This window comes from Acomys minous, assembly GCF_964271855.1.
Source record: "Acomys minous genome assembly, chromosome: 1".
NCBI classification, from domain to species: Eukaryota; Metazoa; Chordata; class Mammalia; order Rodentia; family Muridae; genus Acomys; species Acomys minous.
This window is the reverse complement of record NC_140483.1, coordinates 53,687,965-53,703,019: the sequence shown is the minus strand read 5'-3', so window position 1 is coordinate 53,703,019 and position 15,055 is coordinate 53,687,965. Positions and strand designations below refer to the sequence as shown.

At 53.3% G+C, this 15,055-nt stretch overlaps 1 protein-coding gene across 7 annotated transcripts in view; it reads left to right on the top strand.

Moving 5' to 3' along the window:
* The first annotated feature begins 5,588 nt into the window (after positions 1–5,588).
* The window catches only part of KIF21B (kinesin family member 21B), a 51,017-nt gene continuing 41,550 nt past the window's right edge, over positions 5,589–15,055 (top strand). For 4 of the 7 annotated variants that reach the window (XR_014779951.1, XR_014779952.1, XR_014779953.1 and 1 more), the window contains exon 1: positions 5,589–5,995. Coding sequence is in view for 3 of the 7 variants with exons in the window: in XM_084785610.1 (XP_084641736.1) it covers positions 5,955–5,995 (41 nt within the window). In the remaining 4 variants the exon portion in view is untranslated. The remainder of the gene's footprint in view (positions 5,996–15,055) is intronic. The other 3 variants (XR_014779954.1, XM_084785612.1, XM_084785611.1) reach the window with 1 other exon arrangement.

Genomic DNA, 15,055 nt, shown 5'->3' with positions numbered 1-15,055 from the left:
CTCTTCCAGAGGTCGCGAGTTCAGTTCCCAGCAACCACATGGTGGCTCACAACCATCTATAATGAGATCTGGTGCCTTCTTCTGGTGTACATGCAAACAGAACACTGTATACACAAGAAAGAAAGAAAGAAAGAAACACAGAAAAAAGGAAAGAAAGAAAGAAAGAAAGAAAGAAAGACAGACACACCAGGAAGTGGTGATGCATTCTTAAAAAAAAAAAAGTTTACTTCGCATGTGTGGTCTTTGGACAGCACATGTGTGACAAAGACAAGGGCCTTTAAACCTTCGCCTTTTATTGGTTAAAGTCACATGGCCACTTACTATGAAAAGAATAAGGACCTGTAGTCCTGCCCTAAGCTGGAAGGCACAATGCAGGAACTATACTAACTGCACTAAAGACTAGCGCCCTAGCCAAGTGACCTTTGAACCCATTTCCTCTTTCGAAAAGCAGGCATGATAATCGTATACCTCATAGATGATTGTGACAGTTAGATGAGAACACGTGTGCAGCGCAGTCCAACATGGCTACAGGGTGAGTTTGAGTTCTCCCCTTTTGTGGGGCCAGCCCCCAGAGAGGTGGCCCTGGGTTACCTGTGTACAGATGGGTGCACAAGGCTAAGGCTTCCTTCTGGAAAGCAGCGTGGCTCCCAGGTGTTGCCGTGTAGTCATCAGAGGGTGGGTCAGTGCCTGCAGATTTGCCTGTCCACCCAGCAGATCTCACACAGACTGGACTGCGTAGATGGTGAACCTCGGACTCCAAGCATGCAGGGCAATCCTCCTACCATTGAACTCCACCCCTGCTCCCACACTAATGACCCACTGTATCCTCATGGCCTGTCCCCTCTCAGCTCTGTCCCCCTCCCTCCTGGTGTGCTTCTTTTTGATTACTCTACCCCTCTGTCTAGACAGAGGTGGAGTCTGTTGGAGAAAAGATAGAGCATCAAGGACAATGTGAAGGATTGACATCTATTTTTGAGGCAATCACTGGGTTCCCTCATTGTGACCTCACACTGGTCCTGAAATGAGAATGTGATCCTCCTCGATTTGGGATGCAGGAGCTGATGTTGAGCGTCTTTACGTCATTGGTCCAGGGTTACATAGCTCATACGGGGAAGAACTGGGATGTGAGCCCAGGTCTCCGTGACTCACAAGATGACAATTCAGCCTCAGACCAAAGTCTTGTCAGGACTATAAGCTCATGACAGTCTAATTGCAGATGTTTAGTCTTGGGGTCCTTATCACACTGCCTTGTAGCCTACCCCGGGACAGCACAGCAACCAATATCCAATCTTGCAACTCGGCTCCTACTTTACTGTACTGTGCAACTTTGGACATGTCTCTTTACCTCTCGAGGCCTCCAATTCTTCACTTGAAAATAAGATGGCTGAACAATGTGACCCTGGGGTTCTTTCTAAGTCTAGGACTTAGTGACATTGAGAATTGCCACATCAATATTGTTAGAAGGCACGGCAAAGTAGAAGGGTCACCATGTTTAAGACCCAAGTACAAGCCAGATGCAGTGGTGCACGCGTGTAATCCCAGCACATGGGAAGCAGAGGCAGATGAATCTCTGTGAATTCGAAGCCAGCCTGGTCTATGAAGTGGGTTCAGGACAGCCAAGACTTACACGAGGAAACCTGTCTCGAAAAACAAAAACAAAATAAAACAAAGCAAAGCAAAACAAAACAAAACAAAAACATGTGTAATCAGGTAATGATGGCACACACCTTGAATCCCAGGACTCAGAAGGCAGAGGCAGGTGGATCTCTGAGTTCAGGGCCAACTTGGTCTACATAGTGAGTTCCAGAACAGCCCAGGTTCCACAGAGAAATGCTGTCTCCAAACAACAACAACAATAACAACAACAACAACAACCAAACAAACCATGTACAATGGGGTGTGCTGTAATATCAGTGCTCTGGAGGCTGAGGCAGGGGTATCATGACTTTTAATGCTAGCCTGTGCTTCATGGAAAGACTGTTTTTTAAAAAAAAAGAAAGAAAGAAAAATAGAAACACATCTGAGATTACATAGAGCATTAATTAAATCCTAATTATTATCTGAAGCCAAAAACAGAGTTTGTTTTAAGACTGATGGATGTTTGAAAGCCACGGGCAGCTCTCTGCCTTCCTTGCTATTTATAACAGACTCGGGTTTCCTCTGCGGCTGAGTCTGTCTCCTCCTAAACACAGGAAGTGAGGTTCAGTCCATGCTTGCACTCAGATCTCCTGAGTCTGCAGCTCAATGGACCTTTCCTGGGGGCCTGGGCTTCCTGCTGGTGGTGAGGCCTGGGTCCTGTCTCTGGCTGGACATTGGAGGCTGTAGCTGGACATCTGCTGAAGGACAGGCCTGCTCCCATGGAAGCAAGCACAGGCGCTGGGGTGGGCCTCAGGTCTTTTGCTTATCTTCCACCTTCATTTACACACAGGCTTGTTTAGATTGTGTGATGCTGTCACCCAGAGCCAAGCCTGAAGGAGGGGGGGGCTTGGGGGGGAAGGAGGTAAGACTCAAGTTCAGACTACCTTTGGGGACATTCCTGGGTAACTACAGGGATCCCTTCAGTGTTTTTTATTTGTTCCTGGAGCATGGCTGTTAAAAAGTGGAATGTGTCTAAGAGAGCTCAGGCCAGATGGCTGCCCTAAGTCACTGCTGGAGTATTTTAACTACAGTTGCGTGGGAGCTTCCTGACTTGGAGGGGGCTCCCCACACCTCCCTTAGGTTCCCATCTGCCCAGACGCCCACAGCTCCTGTCAGAAGACATGATGGAGGACTTAAGTCTCTGGGGGGAAGGAGCTCAGCTCAGAATAGGAGTTGGAGCTTACGCTGTAGTCCAGTTAGGGGCTCAGGGCCAACTCTCCCTTCTCTCTCTCTCTCTCTCTCTCTCTCTCTCTCTCTCTCTCTCTCTCTCTCTCTTTCTCTCTCTGTCTCTGTGTCTGTCTCTCTCTCTCTCTCTCCCCCCCCCAACATGTGTGTGTGTGTGTGTATGTAGACGCATGCATGTGCGTGTGCGTGTGTGTGTGTGTGTGTGTGTGTGTGTGTGAAGCATGGAGGGCTGCATACAGTAGCTGATCCTCAGAAATGTCATGGGTGTGTACCAGGTCTCTGTGTGTGTGTGTGTGTGTATGTGTGTAAAGCATTGAGAGACTGAATATACATATACAGTAGCTGATCCTCAAAAACATCATGGGTGTGTACCAGGTGTGTGTGTGTGTGTGTGTGTGTGTGTGTGTGTGTGTGTGTGTGTGTGTAGCATGGAGGGCTGCATACAGTAGCTGCTCCTGAGAAACGTCAGGGTTTAGGAAGGAGAGAAGAAAAGGGGAGCAGCTGGGAAGAGGTAGGAGGTGGGAACACAGCAAAGAAACAGCAGTCGCTGACGCTGGATAGAGCTTAGAGGGGCAGAGATTGTCTTAGGCTTTCTGTGACCTAATCTAAATCTCTCCAAACTGCAGCTTAAGCCTCGTTCTCACCTTGGATCCCCACATGACCTCAGCCCAGTTAGTCTCTCACTGCTGAACAGCAGAGCCTAGGAGCCTGGACCTTAGCCACTCAGCTGCTACTTGGTGGCCGCCCAGGATGGAGCTGCTGAAGAGGATGGGGTAACTAGAACCCTGAAACTCTAACGGCTAGGAGGCTGGGGTCTGCAGCCCGTGTGCCCTCTTGTTCACCCCAGCTGGACACCCTGCACGCACGTCAGGGGATGCAGAGGGGACAGCTCTGGAGGCATTTCCCAGCAATGGAAGTATCAGTCAGAAGGGTCACCTACTGTTGGAAGTCTGAGCAGACTTATGGCAAACAGGAAACCCGAGTTAAGTACCAAAGAAGTCCAGGGATGGGTAGGAGGGACAGCGTTTTGGTAAAATGCAGAACATTATCATCCAGGAGGGCTAAGCTCCTGTGGCACCTTCAGGCAAAGCGGGGGGCCAGTCCGGCTCCCTTCCCCACAAGCACTCCCTTAGAGATGATGGGAAGGCACAGCATGAGTTCAGATCCTCTGCCTGTTGCCTAAGAGACTATTTCCCCACTTGCAAAATTGAAAAAGAACACTAGCGCCTCGCTCCTAAGGTTAAGGAGGTGAGCAAGAACATAAACGTAACATTACCTGCTAGCACCACTCACCTCTCCACATCCTATTCATGTTGGAAGACAGGGAGGGTCTCGATTCCTCAACATCCTGCCTCTGGCTTGAAGAGCTGTGATTCCCTGGCTTCCGGTTTCAGATATTAATATCGATAAACTCTGTAGGATCCCATCAGGAGCCACCAATCACTCTGGGGACATGGCTCTCCTCCAGTTTGCTATGAGGGTAGAACCCATGTATTGACATGACTTTGAAATTTTCTTTACAAATTATCCCAGAGGTCTGGGCTCCTGGGTGGAGCAGTCACAGATGGGGGGCGGGGGGGGGGGAGGAGTAGGGGGGAATGACGGCACCAAGAACTGGATCCTCAAGACCCTAACACACACCCTTGCCAAAATCTCTCACACGGTTTCATCATCTGAGGCTGATGCAAGAAGCCCGGAGTCACACTCCCCTGCCTCCCCCTCCCCCAGAGGTCTCTCCATCCACATCTTGAGCTGCAGCTGGGTCCTCCTCTTGGGCCTTTTCCAGAGGAAGGAGCTGGGTGAAGCCAGTGAAGGGAGGGCAGCTGGTAAAGGGCCCTGTGAATGGCCCTAATGTTGGGAGTTTGGGGGGCAGGGAGGAGTGGGGGCTCAGAAGCAAGGGTGGTGGGGGGGAGCTGGGGGTGAACTGGTCTCCTCCTGTCTCAAGGCCCTGTGTTGAAGTCTCTAGGGCTAGCCCTTCTCCTTTATATAAATTTGTGATGGTAGCTGCTGGGTTTCTCCTTCTCCTTCCCACGTTGCCATCCAGCCCTCTCCCAGGTGTCTTCATTCCCAGGTGCCCCTTTGTTCCTAGTATTTCCGAGACAACTCTGGCCTCCCACATTGACCCTCTGCCCACACTGTCACAAAGCAGCATGTGATCCAGGCCCAGTGGGTCATCTGTGGGTCATAAAGGTCAGTGGGATCCTTATCTAGTAGGGAAAGACTGAGCTGGCCAACCATCAAAGCAAAAGACGAATGGAGGTGGGGAAATTTACTTAGACATTAACAAGAATCCCCTTCAATAAAGGTTGGCGGGTTTACAGGAATAAATGCAGAAGGGATACTTTCCTGGCTTTTTCAAATTGCAAATCGTTCATCTCTGTGGGATGCTCTGAGGTGCAGCACACTGTCCGGAGGCCCGGGTTCTTACCCATGCCTAGCCACAGATTCACTGTGTGACCTTGGACTGTTCCTCTTCGGTCCCGTTCCTCATTTAGGAAAGGAAGGTCCCACTGAGACTGAGGTACCATGACTTCGAGGGCCATAGTTCCCGAATGCTGTATTTCCCAGCGACAGTCCACCATGCCACTCCCGCCTTCACCCACTAGCCCTCCAATCCTACCCGCCCCTCCCAGCAACCCGATGGACCTGAGCCAAGAGGTCCCTTTAAAGGCTCAAGTCCCGCCTCTGCTGTTCGTTGGGGCTTTTTATTGGCGGCTCCAGGGAGGGGCGGGACCCTGCGCGGCTTGGAGGGGCTGAGGGTGGGTCGTGAGACGGCTCGGCCCCCGCCCCCTTTGTTCGCGCTGCGGCGGGAGGTGGCGGCCCCGGGTGGGAGGTGTGTGCGCGCGTGTGCCGCGCTGTAGGGAGCTGCGGGTCTCACCGCCTGCTGTCAGCTAGCTCAGCACCTCCGCGCGATGGCTGGAGGCCACTCGCGGGACCAGCCCCGTGGGGCCGGCCGCGGGTGAGCCCCTCTGCCGCCTTCTGCGAGCATGTCACCTCCAGCGTGCGAGGTCGCTTTCGCCAGCCTTGCCTGTGCCTCCGCCTCCCGCAGCCGCAGCCGCAGCCGCTGCCTGGAGCAGTGGCCCCCGGACCCCCGCCCCTGATCCGCGCTCAGACCCTGGTACCAGAGGACCATGGCTGGCCAGGGCGACTGCTGCGTCAAAGTGGCCGTCAGGTGAGGGCCGATGGAGGGGAAGGGGCGTGCGAGGAGGGGACTCGAGCTTTGTCTCGCGTGGACTCCGGGCGGGGGGCGCGGGCACTGCTCGAACTGGAGCCTGCAGTCCAGGAGGAGGGGCCGACGCGCGCTGGCCCGGCTGCCGCAGGGGAGCGGCGGCCCGGCGGACGGATGGAAGGTGGCTTTGTTTGGGTGGTAATTTCTGGCCCCTCTTGGGAGCCCTTAATGATCAGAATATCGAATAAACAAGGAAATCCGGTATTTCACACCCAGCCCTGGCCCAGGCCGGAGCGTCCGTGTGTTTCCTCTTCGCCTCCCCCATGAGGTCGCTGTCTCATTCTGGGGTATAGGAGGGAATCCTCCCCCACCCCCACCATCTACCCCAGTTAGCTAGTTCTGTGCTCTTGATCCAGCTCACCATCCTGGCAGCGGGTACTACAGACAAAGATCGGTTGTGGGACCCATGAAAGGGTTGGAATGGTGCCTTGGCCTTCCACAGGGTGCCAATGGCTTTTGGAGAGAACCCCCGCTAGTCCTGCCCCCAAAAGGAGACGGAGCTAGGGGAGGGAGGAAAAGGTGTACCTGAGAGACTAACCCCAAAGGGGTGTCAGGGTGTGACATGACCTGGATGCTACAGTCACAGGCACAGAGGTGAAACTGAGCGAAGGAGAAGGGCGCCTAGGTTTATCTGGGGTCCCCTTGCTGGTATCTGTAAGTATTAAAAGTGATCTGGCAGACACTAGGAGGGGGGAGGACATGACTGGGTGGCTTCTTTTTCTAGGGGCACACAGGTGCAGGGACAGGAAATGCTATGCTACAAAGTTAAACAAACCTCTGTTCTTTGTGGTGGGTGGAGGTGCCATCCACTGGTTCTCCTGATTTGGTTCTGGGGTTTTCTCTTTGAGAAGGACTCACTGGGAGAGTACCAGTGTAGGAGCCGGTCGCCACCTCGGGGATGCACAGAGGAACGTACATCTCTGTTCCAGCCTTGTGGAGCAGGGGTAGGCGCAGTCAAAGTCTAGGGTGGGTCTCCGAGACAAATGTCAAAATCCCCTGGGTCAGAGATGACCCAGATTCCAGGGATCCTGGGAAGTGGATTCTAGACAAGATCAGAGAAATCAATCGATGGAATAGGTCCCCCTCTTCCTACCCCAGGGCGGATGCACCCTGCCCCCACCTGACCAACTGTGCAACCCAGAGAGAAGGCATTGAGGTTTAAGAATATGGCTCAGGTGCAGAGGGAGAGAGCATGAGGGCCGCCAGCCCAGCATCTCCTACCGCACTCAGCACAGCACTTGTGCATGCTCTCCCTGGCACGGAGCAGCCTGAGACAAAGAGGAGCCCTCCTGCAGGTGCTTGGTGGGCTGGTGGGGGCGGAGCCGACCTGCTACTGAGGCTGACATTGCAGCAGGAACCCTTGGAGGTCGAGGGGGGAGCCGGAAGAAGGTGGTGGGGGTGGGAGGGAGGGAAATATGTAAATATGGCATCTACAGCAGATGGGGAGAGGACAGCTACCTACCATAAAAAGAAAACGGAGCTCTAACCCCCAAACCAGTGTAAACCAGGACTGACAGGGCAGGAGATGGGGTACCCTATCCATAGGGGGGGGAGGACTTTCCTTTAGACTCCATTTTGCAAGAGCCAAACAAAAGGCTTCTCCCCTCGATTCAGACTCCCCAGTCTGGGCCTGGCGTGGTAAAATATGGGATTCCCATTCCAAGATCCTAGGGGCGTGGGCACCTGTGTAGAGAGTAAGGGGACCGCTGGTGTTCCTTTCCTGCAACCACCATCAGGAGGGCCCCCTATCACAGAGAAGGGATGCCGCCTGCCCTCTGCACCTGGGTCTTTGGGGGTGTTCGTCCCAATCAGAGTCACCTGTGTAGATGAAGTTGCGGGAGAAACTGAACATCTGAAGAACTAGCCTTTCCAAGGGCTCCAAGAAGGTGACAGCCCCGCCCACTCATCCGGGTCTGGCTCTTGATCAGCCTGCCCCCGGCACACGCCAGCCCTCAATGGGCAGCAGGCCGCGCAAGGCAGACAATGCCTGGCCAGAACCCAGGTTCTAATCAGAGAGCTGAGGGTGGGACTGGGAAAGGGAGCAGATGGTGCCAGGGATGTGCTTTAAGGAGAATTCTCCTTGGTTTAGGATCTCTTTCCACACCCCACCTCCAGAAATCACTGGTGCCACTGAAGTGACTGGGTTTGGGGCTACAGTCAGTGGCTTAGGTATGAGGAGCAAGGGTTTGGGAGCTGTCTTCCTGACTGCATGGAGGCCTTTCCTGTCTTGTCTGCTTTCTGAAGTCCCCTGAGAATCACTTAGGGTGAGCGCTGGGATCGGGCCCTGTGGACAGGGAGTGAGACAGAGCCCATCAGGGGTGTGTGTGGGAAGAGAGGCCCCACAATGCTAGAAAGCGGGGAGTGGGGGCTCATGGCTTGTAACTGGGATGGAGATAAAGCTGCCAGTGTACAGTGCTGCTTGGAGGCCTGGACTCCTAGGGTCAGAAAGAGGGAACTTTCAGCATGTGGGGGACAAGGTCAGGTGTGAGCAAGGCCCCCAAATCCTCACATTGTGGTCTTTCCCCCACCACCACCACTAGGTAGAGTCAGACCCATCTGTCCCTGAACCCAGGCCAGCCAACCTCACAGTACAGATACCCTATCAGCCCCTCCGCCTGCTGATCCTTTTAGCCATTAATCTCTGTGCTCTAAAGGCTGGACCGGCCTTTACCTGGGGTAAGGGAGAGGGGTGTCCAATGAAGTCAGAGCTGTAAGCACCATGCAGCAGAAACAGAGGGCTGACAAATGGGGGGGCATAGGAGGAGGAGTAGCCAAAAAAAATGCAAGTTGGCAAAGTTGAAACTGGGGAAGGAAGCCAAGCCACGCGGAGAGTTTATTCAAGACCCTTCGGAGCCCCCAGCTCTGAGCTCCACCATAAGGAGAGTCCTTGCTGTTGCTGAGCCCCTTCCCTTTATCTCTGCCTGACTTTGCTCAGCTTCCTTCCTTTAGAGTGCTGGGGAGGGGGAGGTGCCTTGGCCAGCCCCACAACCAGCCAGGGACCCAGGGGACGATGCTAGATTCCACCCCTGCCCTCTCCTAGCTGGGATCTCTCTCGCCAGCTACTTCCCAAGTATTAGGCTTCTCTGAAATCTTGGTCAATGACGGCCTAAATTTTTAATCAAGACTTGGTCAGGAAGGGTAGGGAGTAAAGACTGAAGAAGCAGTGGGGGGCTATGTGTGTGTGTGGGGGGTGGCTATGTGGGGGTGCCTTCAGGGTTCCAAAGCCCTGAGCAGTACTTAGTTCACCGCCAGCTGTGTCCTGTGCTGTCCAATTTATAGATCTGGAAAACTGAGCCCTCTATGGGCTGCGTGGAGACTTGAGAATCTTGGTAGTGGCCTCCTGTTTCAGAAACAGGGCCTATAACATCAGAAGGAAGTGGAGTGGAGTAACCACAGGCCCCCGGAAGTCGGCCCCCTCCGCTACCCAGCCAGCCTGTTTGATTGGACCTTAGCTTTTGAAAACAGCCCAAGCAGAGGTAGGGTGGGGCTGGAGCCAGGACACCAACAGAAGTGACACAAACCTGACGCCTTTACTCTTACAGCTCTGAGGACAAAGGGCAGGGCTAAGCCCATGTAATTGTCTACCAGGTGGGTCGTGTGGTCCCTTCCCTCGGGTCTTTCTGGACCCCATTTTACCCACTGGAGAGTGAGAACACTTTGCTGGTTCTGATCTGCTCCTTGTGCAGCAAAGTGCTGCACATAAGGCCCTTGCAGGGAACAAAAATGCAACAAGGCTCCTGGGGCAACCCAAATCCCTATGTTAAGTGCGCTTAAGAGGTGCCTCTCTAGTTTAAGTGATAATAACTATTTAGTAAAAATGAATTCATTTCAGCCCATCTATTCATCACGGAAGCATGCTGTAGTGGAAAAGAAAACTGTGACCAAATACCATAATTGCTTGAAATTTTGCTCAGTGCTGGGCACTGTGCCTGTGCTCAGCTGACCAAATAATTGATGCTACTCTCATGAGCACACACAGGGGAGCAGGGATGGGAAAGACTGGATTCTGAACTCAGGGCGCCCTCCTCCCAAAGCACATGTTTACCAGACATCCCTAATCTGCCCCCTTCTCCGTCCAGCTGCTAACTGGCTGAGCGCCGTGGTCTCTGGCCTTCAGTTTCTTCGGATGCTTTATTGCCCTGGCCTGTTGTGGCGGTGAAAGGGGGTGTGGCAAAGGGTGACTGTTCTCCAAGTTTTTGCCTTAGCGGTTGCTGGGCGTAGCTGCCCGTCACCCCACCGTGGCCAGAGCTCCCAGGTTCTTGCTGTTTTCTTTTGTGTGGGAGAAGCTCCTGTTCCCCTATTCGTAGGTCCCTAAGGCTGCCTGCCACCTGCCTGAGCCCCACCTTGCCACTCTCAAGGCAGGGATGTTCTTGCAGTGGTTCCTAATGTTGCAACCTGTTAAGACAGTCCCTCGTGTGGTGGTGAAACCCCAACCATAAATTTACTTTCATTGCTACTCCATTAACTATAATCTTGTCGCTGTTATGAATGGTAATGTAAGTATCTGTGTGTTTTCTAGTGATTTGTGTGTGTGTGTGTTGGGGCGTGGAGGGTGGGGGGAGGGGGAGGGGGTTGTGACCCACAGGTTGAGAACCACTATGGGCTAGCCACTCAAGTCAAAGGCAGGGCCCCAGGTGTCCTGAGTCTCTAGGCTTCTCACATTATCCTCTGGACATCCGTGCCTTAAGGACATTGAGGAAAGCTGTGTCTCCTGCCCCGCCACCTTGGAACAGCTGGAGCTAACTCTGCCAATTAGCTGCCTCAGCTCAGTTTGGGGGATGGGAGGCTCTGAGGGGCTGTGAAGCCATAGAGCAGGTGGGAGCCTAGTGGCTGCATTATCCTGGTCTTTGGTGTGGGCGCTCTCTCTCTCTCTCTCTCTCTCTCTCTCTCTCTCTCTCTCTCTCTCTCTCTCTCTCTCTCTCTCCTCTCTCTCTCTCCCTCCCTCCCTCCCTCCCTCCATTCCTCCCTTTCTTCCTTCCTCCCTCTCCCCCTCCTCCTTCTCTTTTGGTTTTTCAAGACAGGGTTTCTCTGTGTAGCCTTGGCTGTCCTGGATTTGCTTTGTAGATCAGGCTAGCCTGGAACTCCCAGAGATCCGCCTCTGCCTCCCCAAGTGCTGGGATTACACACTTTTTCTTTTACCTCCAGCTTCTCTAGGGTACGGAAAGGAGATAGGGCTATGGTCCCTATCTCCAAATGCCTGGCTTTCTGCCTTGGTGGCATGGCAGTAGGACAAACTACCTGTCCTTTCTCTAGTCTGAGCTGCCCTATTTCTGTGAGGTGCACCCCATCAAAGAGCCAGCTGCCTGCAGGCTTGCAATAGGGAATGGCAACATGGCCAGCGTGGCGGAGGGAGCCCCACCGCCCTCCATCCCAGCCAGCCAGCCAGCCAGCCAGCTGCCTGTTGCTTGGCATTCCTCAGCTGGGGAGTGTCCCCTGGGCCCAGCCCCTAGTGAGCTGCCCCCACCACCACCACCAGATGCAGATGCCGGCACAGCTCCGGGATCTGGGCTAAGCCTGATGCTTCAGTGTCTCTTGTCTCTTGGGAGGTCATGGAAAACCCCTACCAGATGCCCAAAGATGGGGGTGGGTTAGAGAAAGCAGAGATCAGCAGCATTTCGCTGAGCTGAGCTGGCCTTGCCCTTTTTCACAGGCTCCAAAAACAGAGGAGTCAGACCCAGTCCCATCTCAGGAAACGCCTGGGCCTTCTCACAGCTTGGGGTTCCCTCTCCCAGACAGGGCTAGCCTTCTCCCAGGCTCCTGCTCTCTGGCTTCTGACATCTCACTCATCGGCTTGCTGCCTCCACCCCTGCCAGCTGTCAATTCTTCTGAGGTGGGCGCCTGATGCTGAGGACACGGACAAGGTTCTCCGCAGGTGCCTCAGAGCAGGTGCCCTCCCCTGTTTCTGCCTCTGAGTGTGACTCAGAACTCAATGGCCAGGACTCTGGGGTAAACTGAAAGTAATGCTGAGGACATCCCCCGTGCAGGGGGTGGGGCTTGTGTCCTCGACACCCCCAGTGCCCCCTTAGGATTGTGTGGAGGTCATGGCCCCTCCCCATAATCTCAGAGGCAGAAGTCAGGCAGTGTTGACCCTTTTCACCAGGTCCTCATAAACCCATGCCCTTTGGCCCCACAATACAAAGCCTTCTTGTTTGGGGGTGCAGAGCCAGCCTGATCTTCTTCCAGAGGGCAACCACAGGAGGGCTGGTCTTTAGAAGACTATGAAGAGCCAGGGGAGGTTCCTATAGGCAAACTGTTATCTACTGGTTGTCCTTGGGTCCTGGTGGCTCTGCTCCTACTTCTGCTGGGCTTTCCCTCGCTCTGCTGAAAAGTCAGTATCCTGAATTAGATCTTGCCACCCTGGTGGAGAGAAGACCAGATCCTGTGGGAAGATGCCCTTGTCTGGGCTAAGTCAGCTAAAAGCCCTGGGCGTCTGAAAGCCAGACTCCCCTGAGAGAGCAAGGATTTTTGCTTCTTCCCCAGAGCTGGCAGGTTGCCAGGCTGCCTAGGAGAGAGAGAGAGAGAGAGAGAGAGAGAGAGAGAGAGAGGGAGAGAGGGAGGGAGAGAGGAGAGAGAGTGTGTGTGTTGGGGGGGGGGGGAGGTGCTACAAAGGGCAAAGGAAGCCTGCTTTCTACAAATGACCCAGCTCAGCCTCCTTAGCTACAAAGTAGTGAGAATGCCTTCCCTGAAGGCAGGCAGGCAGCTGCTGGTGGGATCAGCAGGGATTCTAAAGGGTTCCGTCCCTCCAGCCTGACCCCTCTGGCTCTGTCTAGGGGTGGCCTGGTGACTGTAGCAGGATTGGGCACAGATGAGGCTCATTTGAATTTTTATAGATTGTGGGAGTCTGGGTTTGTGAAATGTCACCTTCAGAGTTTCAGTAAAGTGGGACATGTGTCCCCTGATTCTTAGTGTTGTCACAACACATTACCTGTGCCTAAGCGCACTTGGCACTCAGGTTCTCCGTTTCAGTAGATTCCTCAGATGCGGCTAGGGCGTGGGAGGAGGCGGGAAGGATGGCAAGCCCTCTACCCCCAAGGAATGATTTCTGGCTCTCTCAGGCTTGCCTTTCCAGGATTTAACAATCTTTACAGGCAGGAAGTCCTTTCTTTTTGCTAGCTTATCTAGATCCCTCCGGCTGTAGCTGAGTTCCTCTTTGATCTTGCCCAGTCACTGATGAGGAAGAGCTGGTCCTTGGTAGGTCACATGGCATAGTAAAGTGGCTCAGTATGCAGGGCTGACTGGAGACCATGAGGCTCCTGTGTCCTGTCTCTGCTCCTTGCATACATACACACACAGCATGGAGGTGAGCATGGCAGCTGGGCCATCACTCTGCCACCTGTGCTTGGGACTAGGCATGCGGGTTCAGGCTGGGCATGAGGAGGGAGCCAGTGGGTCTAAGGGGCCTTTGGTTTTTATCAATCTTGGATATAGCACTGCCAGAGGCTGGTGATAGGCTCCTATATAGCTCCTCTGGAGCTCTCCCACCAGCGCCCCAGGGTGCTTTTCCAAGATCTGAGAAAGGACTTCTTATAACAAAACAGGCATGCTTTTAGCCCCCATGAAATTCCTACCGAGGGATGTTAATTATTTTGGCCCTCTGAGGGGGGTAGGTCTGGGGAGAGAGTGCCTCTTGGTCTAGAAGTTCCTCAGGTGCAAATCTTACACAAGTGAGTGTTTGTGTGCATGCTAATTTGCTCAAGCCTCTGGAAAAGATGGTCTTGTTCCTTATTAGCCAAATGACCTTGAGCCTAGTGGACAGGATAGAGACAAAACTGCCCCATCATAAACTGCATGATATAATTCGACCACCTACCATGTGCACGTGACTGATGGCATCTAGCAAGAAGCTGTCTTGTCCCTAGGTGGGTGGTTAGTCCTTTACTGAAGTTTAGTACTGGGTGAAATGGGGTCCAGGTAAAAGGCCCAGCAATCAGGAGTCAGACTCAGTCTCATCTTTCTGAAGCTTCTAAGGACCAGAAGAGAAGGCTCAGCTTGTAAAAGTGCTTGCTGCCAAGCCTGATAAATTCAATCCCCAGACCCGCATAATGGAAGAAATAAAATTATTCCGGAGGCCGTTCTCTGGCTTTCACATGTGCACCCTGCCATACATGCACCTACACCCATGTATACTACATGCATGCATGCATATATACACACACACAAACATAAATGTTAATTTCTTTTTTGTTGTTGTTGTTAGTGTTTGTTTTTTGTTTTTTCGTGACAGGGTCTCTTTGTATAGCCTTGGCTGTCCTAGACTCGCTTTGTAGACTAGGCTGGCCTCGAATTCACAGCGACCCTCCTGCTTCTGCCTGGGATTAAAGGCCTGCACCACCACGGCCTGGCTTTTTTATTTTAATTTTGTTTTGTTTTGTTTAAAGTTTCTGAGCCTGGAACGGCTCTTGGTTATTTTAATGTCACCTCCTGTTACTTCTCATCAGCAAAAAGTCTTTTTAAGTGTAAAAAGCTAAACCTTTGGGAGGCCTTGGCTGAAGACTTGGGAAAAGAGTAGGTTAAGAACTCTGGGAGATACCTAGCCACTAGTTTTACCAAAAAAAAAAAAAAAAAAGCACAGCCAACCCCTAGGAGCCCAAGGTCGCTGGGCGGAGCTTCCGGGAGGGGTGGTGGTTGGCCGCCATTGTATGATGTCACTAGAAGCCCTAGGGTGAGGCTCCTCCTAAACTTTGAGGGTGGCTCTGGGGTCCCAGGCACGTGCCCGGATTCACCTAGTTATTACCCTCTGCACAGAACGTGTTTTGCCCCTGGCAATCTCTCAGCACCGCCCCCACCCCAGTTTGCCCCTTCGTTGCGTCCTCTGCCCTTCGCTTCCGCCCTGTCCTGCTCCTGATGAGCCAAGGAACAGCTGAGCTCAGCTCTTCCCGCGGCCCTGGGCTCCGGCTGGCTGCCTTTGTCCCGCCTCGCCCGCCTTTAAGTCTCTCTGCTGCGGCTCAGCGCTGCGGGGGTGGGGACAGCCGCCCACATCACGCCAGCCACTGCTCGTTTGTG